At 40.9% G+C, this 12,683-nt stretch overlaps 1 protein-coding gene across 23 annotated transcripts in view; it reads left to right on the top strand.

Annotated features, from left to right (window-relative positions):
• itpr1b (inositol 1,4,5-trisphosphate receptor, type 1b) overlaps positions 1-12,683 on the top strand; it is a 103,958-nt gene that overhangs the window by 47,626 nt on the left and 43,649 nt on the right. For 9 of the 23 annotated variants that reach the window (XM_031279866.2, XM_031279772.2, XM_031279813.2 and 6 more), the window contains 4 exons: positions 5,299-5,334; positions 6,463-6,510; positions 7,215-7,344; positions 10,328-10,512. In XM_031279866.2, coding sequence (XP_031135726.1) covers positions 5,299-5,334; positions 6,463-6,510; positions 7,215-7,344; positions 10,328-10,512 — 399 coding nt within the window. The remainder of the gene's footprint in view (positions 1-5,298; positions 5,335-6,462; positions 6,511-7,214; positions 7,345-10,327; positions 10,513-12,683) is intronic. The other 14 variants (XM_031279885.2, XM_031279826.2, XM_036002472.1 and 11 more) reach the window with 3 other exon arrangements.

The following is a 12,683-nucleotide window of genomic DNA, read 5'->3' as shown; positions in this document are numbered from 1 at the left end:
TATCTTAGGACACTTAATAGATAGAGTAGGTCTAGACCACACTGATGCACAAGAGCATGCATTTGGTGCTGTAATCTTGAGTTTATAATCTTTATTATTATTATTATTATTATTATTAAGCAACATCAATGAGATGTTTCTATTTTCTGATCGCTTAATCTGCATGCCGCACAGACCCCTTATGATGTATAGTGGTGAGAGAGCATATTCTAAGCCCTTTGCCACCGTTACAGGAGCAGGTGTGAGTGTGTGTATATATAGCTGGGGATACTCCATCTAACAGATCAGTTCATAGCATAGGGGGCTGGACTGTGTGTGGAGTGATGTGCATGTCATTGCAAAAAATATGTGTGTGGCGTTGACCTGTGGCCTTAAAGTAGTGAAAAAAAAACAGGGTTCTCCTTTCTGTTTGTGACAGGGGGTAGATGTCACGGGGATTATGGGTGCGACTACAGAGGAACCATATCTCACATGTCACTGGTGACTAATATGGGATGGGACCTATCCTACACAAATCTATTCATAGTTTGTAGGATGTTTGATTCAGAAACATTTAGTTAAGATATTAGTTTTTTTTTCAGTTTGAAGTGATATTTTTTAAATTTATATTTATTTTTTAAAAATTCTAACAACTACCAGTAGACTTTGTCTAAGTTATAGGGTACTGTGATAACCATAGGCCCAAATCCTTTTTAACACCCAGTGATCTTGAGAAAGTAGTCCATGCTTCAGTTACCTCTCATGTGGACCGCTGCCATTCTTTTTATTCAGACCAGAAGTCAATCCACTCTTCTTTAGCTTACTCAAGATAGCCACTGATCTTTTGAGCATTTCTAGAAGACAAGAACACATGATACACATGAAGTCTTTTAGTTGTTTCAACTACTAATGGTTGCCAGGGGTGGCCAAACCTTTTCATTCTGGGCCTGTCAGTGTTAAAACGTGTTGCCTGAAGTGTAACCAACTTAGTGCCCTTTTTTAAAATCTGTTCTTAAAACTCACACTTACGTGAGGTCTTTTTTTATAGTTTGATCAGGTCCTTTTGCCATTTCACTCTTCTTCTTTTTTACTTTGCTTTTATTGCTTCTACTGTGTTCTGTTTTTTATATTAGGAGTATTTTATATTTATTTTGCTCTGCTCTTTAAATTGATGTTTTTATTGTAAAGCACTTACTTAGTTACTTTGTTTATAATTCCTAAACTGTACTAATTCAAGGTCCGCTACAATTTTTTCTGGAGCTTTCAATAGTATCACAAGGTATTCATCAGCAGATTGAGCTGACATGTAAGCTCAGTAGCTGTTATAATTTAATTCATGGTACATTAAGGACATCTTGTCCATGTTGGCTTAAAGTTAAGTATCAAAGTCCTTTTTTGACCCTGGAACTGGTAGTTTGTCACAAGTCACAAGTTAAAAGTCCACTTGCTAGCTTTTTTCTTAAGCTTTTTAGATAAGAAGTCCTAAAGGTGCTAATGGGAAAATCATAGCGGCTGGTAAACTCGCATATCGACAGAGTAATCTCCATGACAACTGAGCAAACTCCATTCAGTGATGAGGACTGTCTAATGTGGTTGAATGCTCTGGAGAAAAGTAAGTGGACCTTGTGTTGGGATTGTTTTACTTACTTTATTTTGCACAGCACATATTAATGTGTATATTCTTCTTGACAGCTTCTCTTGAAATCAGTACATTTTTCAAAACTGAAAGCACACATTGTCAGAGCAGGATAATCTGTGCCAGCAGGAAAATAACACTGAAAACGTTACGACACTAGTCACTTAATCAAGAGTGCGGTGAGTGCAAGGGAAGTGAACATGATGTTAGTTGGGAAATGGAGAAATTGTCGGAAAGGGTCTTTCCAGAGTTGCCAGGAAGTGATATGCTCTCAGTTGCTCTGTTATGTCTCTGTCTTATTTTCCCTCCTTCCCTCCCTCCTTATACATGGCGCTTGGTGCTGTAGCAATGGAAATCCCCTAACCCTCTCACAAAACAGGGCTGTTCCTTTGTCTCATCAACTCCTATGCATCTTAAGAATGTACGCATACTCCCTCACTCCCAGGCATATGCTGTATGTCACTCATTCATGCAGACACTTATATAAACCACAACAGCATACAGTGCCCTGGCTCTGTCAGCTGACAGCATGTGTATTGAAATCATTCAGATGGATGACAGGCCAAAACCCCAACTTCCTCTTAGTAGGAGCAAGATAAACTGCCATGGTAGCTGTTATGTAACCCCAGTGTTTAGCCTGCTGCTGCTCTCTGACCTTAACCATAACACCCAATTCCCACTCAAAGGTCTCTCCGAATGAGTGCAGCTGTTACTTTCACTACTGTTCGACAGACCGTGTGTGTGTGTGTGTGTGTGTGTGTGTGTGTGTGTGTGTGTGTGTGAGATGAGAGAGCAAGATAAAGCAGAGTGACGTTTCACCCATTAGCTGAGGTTATCTCATTCTTCCCGAAATAGAAATGTGATAAAATGCGAGCCCGGGGAAAACAAGACATAACCGGCCTGCCACCCGCATTGTCATATCCAATCATATCATTCACTGCATGTGTTTCTCTTTCCTTCACATGCATGTGAACTTCTTTGTTAGTGAGACTGTGGGAGGTTGAAGAGGTCAGATGGAGATGGTGTCTCTGTCTTATTCTGGTGATGTAATACGGTTGGCATGTAACCCACACATGTAGTATGGATTATATAAGGGACCATATCTTTGCTGTGATGTGTGTGTTTCTCAAGCTCTCCGTCTGTCTGTGTTTTTCTCCTCATCATTCTGACCATTTACTATTTGTTTAGCTAGAGATTCCTAGATTACTGTTTTCTCTTTTTACCTCATGCATTCTTCTGGCCACCCCTTTGACAGATATTATTGTTTTTGTCTATTTTACTTTCACTTTCTCAGCCATGCTTTTTTCTTATCTACTGTCTTGTCTTGTCTTACTTTGCCAGTGTGCAACTTCTCCTGCTGCCACTCCCATCACTAACTCTGCCAAACTGCCCTCAGATAGACTCTGCTTGTCCTGGTTTATCCTCCTGCCTGTTACTGTGGGTGAAGTCAGGAGACACTGGGCTGTTTTTTGTTTTTTTTCTTGGTCAACAGGGGGAGCTGCATACGTGCCTCAGCAGCCCACAGCGCTTTGCCAGTAACTTAATGCTGCACGATTGTTGAGCTCCAGCCAGCTCTCAGGAAGCAGTTACATAAGAGCCAACAATTTTCTTTCCCTTTTTTCCTCAGTTTTCCTGGAATTTTCAGCTCTCCACTCATGTGTGACTTTCAGTGGTAATTAGTAATAAAAGTGCAGCAGAGATATCTTCCTGGAGACTGTGGCAATGATGCACCTCGACCTACATGTAGGCTGGCAGGGTAGGGTAGACGGGTGGGGAGGGGGAGGCATGGGAAAGTTGGGGATTTACTTTGGGTGGTGAGTGTGCATTTCAGCCAGCATAACACATGTTAACTGTTTGAGGTCTGCCTCTGTTACAGGCCAATTTTATATTGTCAGCAGAGTGCTATACAAAACGGTGCTTCTGGCCTTTTCCCTGAAGACTTGTTTTCTATGATTATGACTTCCCATTGAGGTGAGGTTATGCTGTGCTCATTGTGTCTGGCTGCTTCGTAATATGGGGAGGCCCTTATTGTAGTTATGTTATTGTAAACAGAGGGATTGTTTGACTAGCAGCCCTCGCGGAAGGTGCATGTTCCCAGAGAATTATACAGATTTTTCTGATCAGTAAGATCATATAAACTTAACTGCATATCTTACTGCAAATGCCCTGAATCTCATTGTGTTTATTTGTCTATGGAGGTTTTATCACACATAACAAGTGGAACTGATGCTGACAATTATGGGATCAAGCAGTCCAGTTGATGCATATTTTTATGCATGCAAAAAGATTACAGGCGAGCTGTTGACAGTGGTTACCATAGGAAATTAGGTCAGATTACACATATGATGGTTATCATGTTCCATCAGCAGTTAAATTTCGAACTGAAGTAGAAGACGGGGGGTGATAGTGTTGACTATAGCTTGTTTTGCATGCGTGATGCATCACCATTTTACTGTGGAAATCAATGTGTTGGCGTAAAAGGGGGATTGATATAGGGAAATTCCTGTCCAGTTGCATAATGAATCAGCATAAACCAGCATGACTAGGTTACAGAGGGAGACATATTGTTAGGTTGCATGATTGTTATTTAGTTTCTGACATCCGCTGCCCTCTCTGCAGTGAGTTTTTTTAGTGTGTGTATGTATATACGTATTTGTTATAAACTTTAAGTTGTTTACTTTCCTGAACAATTGGAAAATGAATGTCTGTATGCTTTGTAGGTTATCATGAAATTTAATTTAATTATTTTATTTCATTTTAAATTAAATTTTATGAATTTAGGGACCTGTTTTGTTGGTTCCAGTAGTTTGGCAAATCTACTAAAAATGTGTTGTTTTTATAACCCATGCAACTCTTGCCATACAAGCCAGTATTTATTGTTCAAGGATAAGTTGTTCGTCTTAATCAGATTCAAGGAAAAAAGTGACATTTGGTGATGAGGTCATTTACTTTTATTTTTACTACTGTTGTCAATTTTGTCTTTTGTTAAAACAGACTTTCCAATATGTCCTTGTCAAATATGTCAGTAGTCAAACTGAACTGTATTCCCCGGTGCGGTACCACCATGTCAAAAATCTGCTGGATCACAAATGATTCTCACGTGAACTTTATAGCAACCAATAAGCAAACTGAGATGAATGTACATATTGGCACACAGATGAGTGTGCATATTTTTGCTTTTATTGGCCCCTGCCTTTCTTGACATGTAGAGTGCAGGCAGCAACACTAGGTAGTAGGTTAACAGTGAATCACACAATACTAAACATACCACAGTGTAGCAGTGTGATGAAGTACAAAACAGATCTCTGCTTTCTTGCTGCTATAGGTTAATGCTGCTTTTCATCCACACAGTCCTATTAGCCGCCTAAAACACATAGCACGACACGCTGAAATACAATGACTCCTACATACTGTAAGCAATCCATTATCACCAAGGTCTCAGAGAGCAACATGTTTTTGTCTGCTTTCTCTCTGCCCCTGGCTCTTTTAGTCACGCACATTTATGATATGCAGTTGTGCATGTGACTAGCAATCTTAGTGAGCAGTACAAGGCCAAATATAGATAGATGCAGGAGTCCTTTAGGGACAAGAGATCGAGTCGGGAGCTACTCTTTGGATACAGAAGCAACATAACTAATTCAACATCTTCAAACTCTGACTAACATCCTTTTATTTCCAATCAGCTGGCACCTCCGCCCGAGCCTGAAGTCCCTGCAGAGGTGTGTTTAAGACCCCTCATATTTATATACGAACTTCATCCCATTAATCTTGTGTTCAGTCTCAAACATCTCTTTATCTAAATAGATAAGAGTCACATCTCATCCCAATTGTTACATCTCCTCTTTTGAGGACCCCCATTATCGCTACCTCTGTGCTGCATATATCGGCCCTTGTATGTGCTCCCGCTTGTCCACTCATCCGTTCTTCCCTCTCTCCCTCCTGCCTTTCATTCATCTTTCCTTCCACCTCTTGGTTTTTGAGCGAAATCCAGTTTCCTAACCTTCTCTCAGTGGGGGTTGGGGGGGTTGAAGTCATGGGTGAGGTGTTTTTCCATGCCAGATTGGTGCTTGCAGTGTGTGCCAGTAGCTCACAGCTCCATTATGTAACCTGGACAGAGCTTTATTTTTTTTATTTTTTTCTCCTCATTCTCATGGCTTGTGTTTCTCCCCCTCTAACAGCTTGTCATTCTCTGTTATGTAAATAATTTGGGCTTTTTTGCATCTGTGAGTGTAAAATAATTAGGGTGGCACTGCAGGACAAAGACTAAAATGTTTGAAATTTCCCACACTGGACTGTCAAGAGTGGGCATCTGAGTCTGCCAAAACAGATACTGCAGATAATTATTTTCAAGAAAACAAAGTCACTTTAATAGTATTAATTGTAGTTGAAACATAGCTGGAAACGCAGGACAGTAATAATTTCCTCCCAGCAGACAAACAATACTTGGAAAATTTCACAACTGTATTACTCATTAGGTGTTACTTGATGTTAAAATGGCTGATGTGCAATTAAACCATCATGCATATGCACGGAAATGGCGTTTGAATAGCTGTCCACTGTAGTGAAAAGGTTATGTAGGTATATGCTGTGTTTGAATGAATATCAGTCCTTCCTTGCATTAAGCCTTGCATGACTTTGACCCAACATCTTCCCTGACACAACCACTTCCCTCTTAACTGCATGATCTCATTTGCACCCAGTTTCCTGCATGCTATTAAAGTAACTAATTTGCACTGTATTAACACCCTATTTTTTTCTAATTTCTTTCCAAAATTTCCTTTCCGACCTTTTTTTTAATTTTTAATTTATATTTTATTGCTTTCTGCTAACTCACCTCACCTTTTAAGGAGCTTGATCCCAACCAGCCACAGAAGCAACTGGAGGATCAAAGGAGGGTAGGTACTGAGTTTGGTTTGCTGTGGTCTGGTCCAGACCTCCATTGATGGTTGACAACTGACTGACTGTTGTGATGCCCTCACAGTCACACTGCTTCCACAGCATGGCACTCACTCACTCCCCTGTCAGTTATACTATATGTAACGTGTGGCACATCAACGGATGGGCATTAACTTTGGGTGTTCATCTCTTCTTTGACGTCTTGTGGCATGTGTAGGTGATTGCACTGAGCTGATTTACATCAAACCAATATGAGGACAGTGACAGTCAGCATATGATGAGATCGGAGAGGACACAATGAAATACGAATATGCTGTGTGTTGAATATCTTATTAAGATTAGCCCTCAATGCTATGGCAAACTTCCTCTTCTTTTTTGTGTAATTAAGTTGATGTATTTGCTTTATTTTATTTCTATTTATACAACATTTCTCTACAACTGCAGTATTTCTTTTTAATTTAATTGCCTTGAGCATCTCTAAAATTAATTCAAAAATCCATTTTACCACAGGTGTTCATGTAACATTGTAACTTTTTATTTTGTTGGCTTTTGGACTTCCAACTATAAGTGTATTCTTGCATTCATTTTCTGGTCTTGTACTGCTACATTAGCAAAGCCACACTGCCCTTGGGTTCCAGCTCCATTTCTGTCACAAGGTAACCTTAATTAGACTTTATCTCCTAACATACATTTTCACTAATAGGGCGAAGCTCTGCGGCAGATCTTGGTCAATCGATACTATGGGAACGTCAAACCTGGCCCGAGGAGAGAGAGCCTAACAACCTTCAGCAACGGTCCACTCTCTCCTGGAGCGCAGGGGAAATCACCTACAGGTGTGTGTGTGTGTAACAATACAGTATCTGTGTGTCTGTATGGTTATGCTCATAAAGATAAGATGAGATTATTTTGAAACTGGGTCCGCGCTGCAACAAGCTTAACACTGCACAAAAGAATTGAATCAAACATGAAAATAGTTGAGTTTATAAATGCCAGCTGCAATATGTCAGGGACAGATTAGTTTAGTTATAAATAAAGAATAACATAAACCCTTTCAGCTTTAGTCACGCAACTAAAAAAGTAAAAGAACGGCCCGCCTAAAATGTTATTATATTTATATGGTTACGACAGCCAGGAAACAAACTTCACAAAAGGTGTTTTATAAAGCTTTGGAATCTTTCAGAATTGCTTATGTCCAGGAAATCTTATGAACCTTGCTAATGTGGAATCTACTCAAAGGTATACTATGTAGGAGGTATCACCCACAGTTTGTAAACACAGACAGACAGACAGACAGACAGATTTTTTGTGTATATCTGCATTGGGTTCCCAACAACACATTTGCAGAAGGCCATACATACTGCATATACAGAGATTGTTATTATGGCAGTAAAGCGTTCTTTTCATCCATACGTCTCTCAATCTTTGCTCAGTCAATGCTGACATTGTCAGATGAAATAGATTGTTCATAACTGACATTTATCCATTCTAGTGAGTACATGTCTCATCACAGCTATGATTCATCTAATGCTTTAGAGACAAAACAAAAATTATTCACAGCCATGGTCTTGTACTCCTTTAAGCCCTTGGACCTCGGCTCTGCTACTGAGCATAGTGGCCTCAGCATAACGTGGGCCGTGTTGTTGCCAGGCGACCAGAGAGCCAAGCTCTGTCTAGAATGGGATGTGTTGTTGATTCAGTGGCTCGCCCAGCCAGAGATGGCTCTGATGGGTGCTGTTATCTCACCACTGCTTTCCTGGCTGGCTGTAGTAGCAGTAGGAGTTAAGGACTTCCATGGGTTGCAAACACATCTGGTGTTATTTGTGTGCTATGGCTGAATGGATAAAAACAAGACCTAGAACTAAACCTTTTTTAAACAGCCTCCGGACGCTTTATTAAAGCCACTATATGTAGCTTTTTATGTGATAAGCATTTATCTGATTATTCTGATGGTTTTGCTTTGTGAATGAAATAATACTGGTGAAAGTTCATGTGGTCTATGCAGTTCATCTCAGTTTCATCAGGTAGGATCCGTGGAGGGGAAGAGGCAGCTTGTATTGCTGTCTACTACAGTTACCTTTCCGTTCCTTACACTGCTCATTTGATTAGTTGTCTTTTATACCCTCAAAAGCTAATTTATTGTTTTTGCATTGATCAAAGAAATATGTATAGAATGCAGTATTTTATATATTAACAATGTATAGACTAATACAAAAATAATCCCTGTCAATCATCACTTATGACCCACTAAAAGTGTGTGGCGGTGTCTGTATCTACAGAGACCATGCCCTGTGCCTGTATTTTCCTCTTAATATTTTGCTGTGTGCGGAACGTTTATGGGCGTCAGCAAAGAGCCTTTGGGCCCCAAGTGGGTGTGTAACCCCCAGCCAATAACACTGTGCAGAGTGTGCTGCCCATTCTCATTTCCAATACCACTGCTTTGTCATGCCCTTTGGCATCTGATACCGATGCACACGGTGTTCCCAGAGCGAGGTGCACAAGCATAAAATGACGTCACCACGGCTGTTGTTTCCAGCCCAAAGGCTCCCAAGTTAATGCGGCACGTGGTCATGCACCTCAGAATTTTTGTAACTCGGCACGGGCTGCGCTTTTAGTTCAACACAGTCGGCTGGGAAGACTGCAAACGCCAAACATCTGTATGATTTTTCATGTACAGACCATGGAGAGTCAACCAGCCTTAAATATGTGGTCAGAGAGAGACACCACACTGGATAAAGAAAAAACATTTTGCTGGAGAGTGTGGAAAAACATGAGAGATCGCTTTCTCAAAGCTAAAAAAACGGCTTCATGGAAAACTTGTTCTTAACAGTGTTACAGACAGACAGTAGTTTCGATTTGGAGATAAACGGCAGACACGTTAATGATTAGAGTAGAGACATTTAATGTTCCGTGGTACGTGCGACATTGTGGCGCCGCCCCCCGTAGATGGCGCGCACGAATATAACCGAAGCTTTAGAGCACAGCAGCTCCTCACAGTAGAAGAGAGAGACTTGGAGCAGGGGCAACACTGAGGCACATAAAAGGCATGTTTGTGCTTTAGAACGTAACCGCCTTAAAAACAATCAGAAAAAAAAGTTTTATTCCTCTGATTCGCGTCTTTGTTCTCGCCAACGGCGCGCCCTCTCTTCATTCACTCTCTAGCTCGCTCTACCACCGCTGCTCTCCCACTCTGGCTCGTTGAGCCCCGTGAGGAGGGGCCATCTTTGAACGCTGTGTTTTACAAACATCAACCCAAAAGTAGCATATTGTACCTTTTTAATAGTTGTTATTTATGCACGTTGTACAGCTGCGTCTTTCTCATCCACAGTTTTACACTTTTAAATGTAGAAAATTGTCGTCCCGATTCTTCATCCTGCTTTAACTTTAATTGGTTGATTGACGTAAGGACGGTGATTCATATGTCCGGAACCAGGCAAGCAAGATCTGGTTTGCATTTGCCTTTGCTTTTATAATCTGAATAACTAATGATGTCAGTAATCACTGGCATTATGTTCAGTATCCTACTCTCTTTGTTAGCTGAACTAGCTTAGCATTCTCCTCAAATTGAAATACTCATATATTACATGTATTTATTGTTATTAGTAGGCTACAACTAACAACAACACTACCTTCATTTCTTAAATAGGAATGCTTAGACTTAGGTTCTGGATAAAGGCATCCATCAAACTGCAAAAACCAGCAATATAATGAAAACGGTCAAACTCAAATATAACATATTGTGACCCATGTTCTTGTATGTAACCTCTCTAAATATTGAATACATGATGATGATAATCATTTTCACTACTGTGTCCATAGTTGTCAGTTCTGGGGTCGGAGGTCGAGGAGAACTGAGTTTGGCGGAGGTCCAGTGTCACCTGGACAAAGAAGGCGCTTCTGATCTGGTCATTGATCTCATCATGAATGCTACCAGTGACCGGATCTTCCAGGAGAGCATACTTTTGGCCATCGCTCTGCTGGAGGGTGGAAACACAGTCATCCAGGTAAGTGAGACTTACTGGGTTCAAGACTACAAAGCACAAACAGTGCAGAGGAGGGTGGATGTGAAGTGTTAATGAGGTCCAACACTCACGTGTCGAGCCTGCAATTAAATGGGACTAGTAAAAGCATTCCCTTCAGAGAGGCATGAGCAGAATCTCAACAAGGAGATGTTATCTCAAGGGTTGAAAGCTTTGGCGTGGAGAATTTAAGTTATCCCCTTGCAGCTCAAATGGCAAAAAGGAAAGGTACTTAGTTGTCATTGTAGCAACCTGGGCACACAACTAGACTTCAGAGTCGTGTGCAGAACACATCCTGAAACATTTGAACTTATAGGCATTTTGAGTTGTGAAAAAAAAGGGAAAGTCAGTTTGGGCCATGTAGAGGAGAAAGGGAAGTCAGAAAGGAAGAGGAACAGTAGTCTGCTGGGAGAGGTCAAAGCTGTGCAGCCAGACACGTTATCACCTCCCCACAGCCAGCCAGTGGTTGCTAAGGCAACGCTAACTCTGCGAATCTCACATCAAGCAGGTAGGGAGGGGAGAGAGCTGCTGTGTTTGCAACTACATTATTTCAGCTTTTGTGTGTGTGTGTGTGTGTGTGTGTGTGTGTGTGTGTGTGTGTGTGTGTGTGTGTGTCTCCACGCGTCCGCGCATACGTGGAGTAGAATAAGTGTATGCATGTATTTGTGACCAAGTGTGTGAATGCGTGGTGCTTGCAAGCCGTCTTACAGTGCATTCTGGTTTTGTGGTCTGTGTATGTCTGCTCCTTTGTGTTCTCTTGCATAAACAGGCATCTTACATAATAGGCTCCTATTTGCATAGTGTTGACACAAGGGACGGGAATCTTTGGGTATCCACCTAATTGATTTAATTCCGTTTCTTGCTGTCCCCAATGAAATGTTATATGAAACATAACTGGCCGTTAAGCTAACAGGTATTTATAACGGTTCCTTACTGATTGAACAGGAAAATGCAGAGAAAAGTGTGAGAAGGCAGCTTTTAACTGCATTAACTGCACAAGTTAACTGCTTTAATTTGGAAGCATGTTGCAGTCCTATGTTTGTATGAGAATAATGAATTGAAAGTGTAATTTCACACCTTCACTGGTTAAATTTCTCTGTACACACAATGTACACAAAGGCACTAGCATGACTCATGTTACATAAGCTGCTGCCTACCTCTCTGCCTGGGTGAATGACAGCCAGATCCCCAGTTCCCCTAACATTCCAACCGGACACTTAACTGGGTCATGCTTTGCTGGTGAAAAGAGGGCAATAAAAGGCATAAACCCTCAGGGGCCTCCTGAGATTTCAGTATCAGTAGCTCTATGGTGCTACCTGAGGAAAAGCCACTCCCTTGACTTACTGTAGCCATCATTTCATGTGCTGACTGACCTGATTTAGGTCAGAAGCTCAGTGTCCACTGCTGGAAGTAGCCTCTGGCATGCACTTTCAACTGGGCGTGGACCTCAGGCCATCGTAAATGTTTGAAAAGTTCTTTGTCTTGTTGGAGTGAATGTAATCCTGTTACACAGTAATTGTACTATCTAGGGAAATAGCACCAAGTCATTTGCATAAATTACAGAGAATCTACTGTAAATGTCAACATTTCTACCTCTGACGCCGACTGCAACAAGGCAGTTTTCCTACTTACCTTACCTTAAACATGAGGAGACACAATTATAAAGAAGCTTCTTGTTTCAGAATTTAAGTATGTCCTTATTTGGCATGGTCCAGGGACAAGTGAGCTTTGTTGAAGGATCATGTATGGTCCAGAGTGAATTCACAACATATCAGCAGATGCACCACATTTTCCTGTGTTGCATAACGATGGGTTGCCGGCCCCTTTTTAGGACAGAAGGGTTCTTGTTGTCTAAATGAAAAGCAGGACAAAAACATGCCCACAGATTTCTCCAAGCAGTCTGTTTATTTGTTTCTGAGGTTATCCAAAGTCGTATCTAGCCAACAAAATTTCTAGGGAAAAGTGTACATAAGAGAGAAAGATGGAGAGCTGTTAGTTAGCTTCAGAATGACTTCTTTCTTTATTTTTATTTCCAACAAAAAATAACAATAAAATCAAACACAATTAGTGCATAACAACGCACCAAAAGGAAAGCTATATCTATAAAGTGTTACAAACAATATGTTTAATATGTCTGAAAAGGAGCGGGACAAAAT

Source organism: Sander lucioperca, chromosome 6 (assembly GCF_008315115.2).
Source record: "Sander lucioperca isolate FBNREF2018 chromosome 6, SLUC_FBN_1.2, whole genome shotgun sequence".
NCBI lineage: Eukaryota > Metazoa > Chordata > Actinopteri > Perciformes > Percidae > Sander > Sander lucioperca.
Note: the sequence above shows the minus strand (reverse complement) of the source record. Positions and strands in the feature narration are given on the sequence as shown.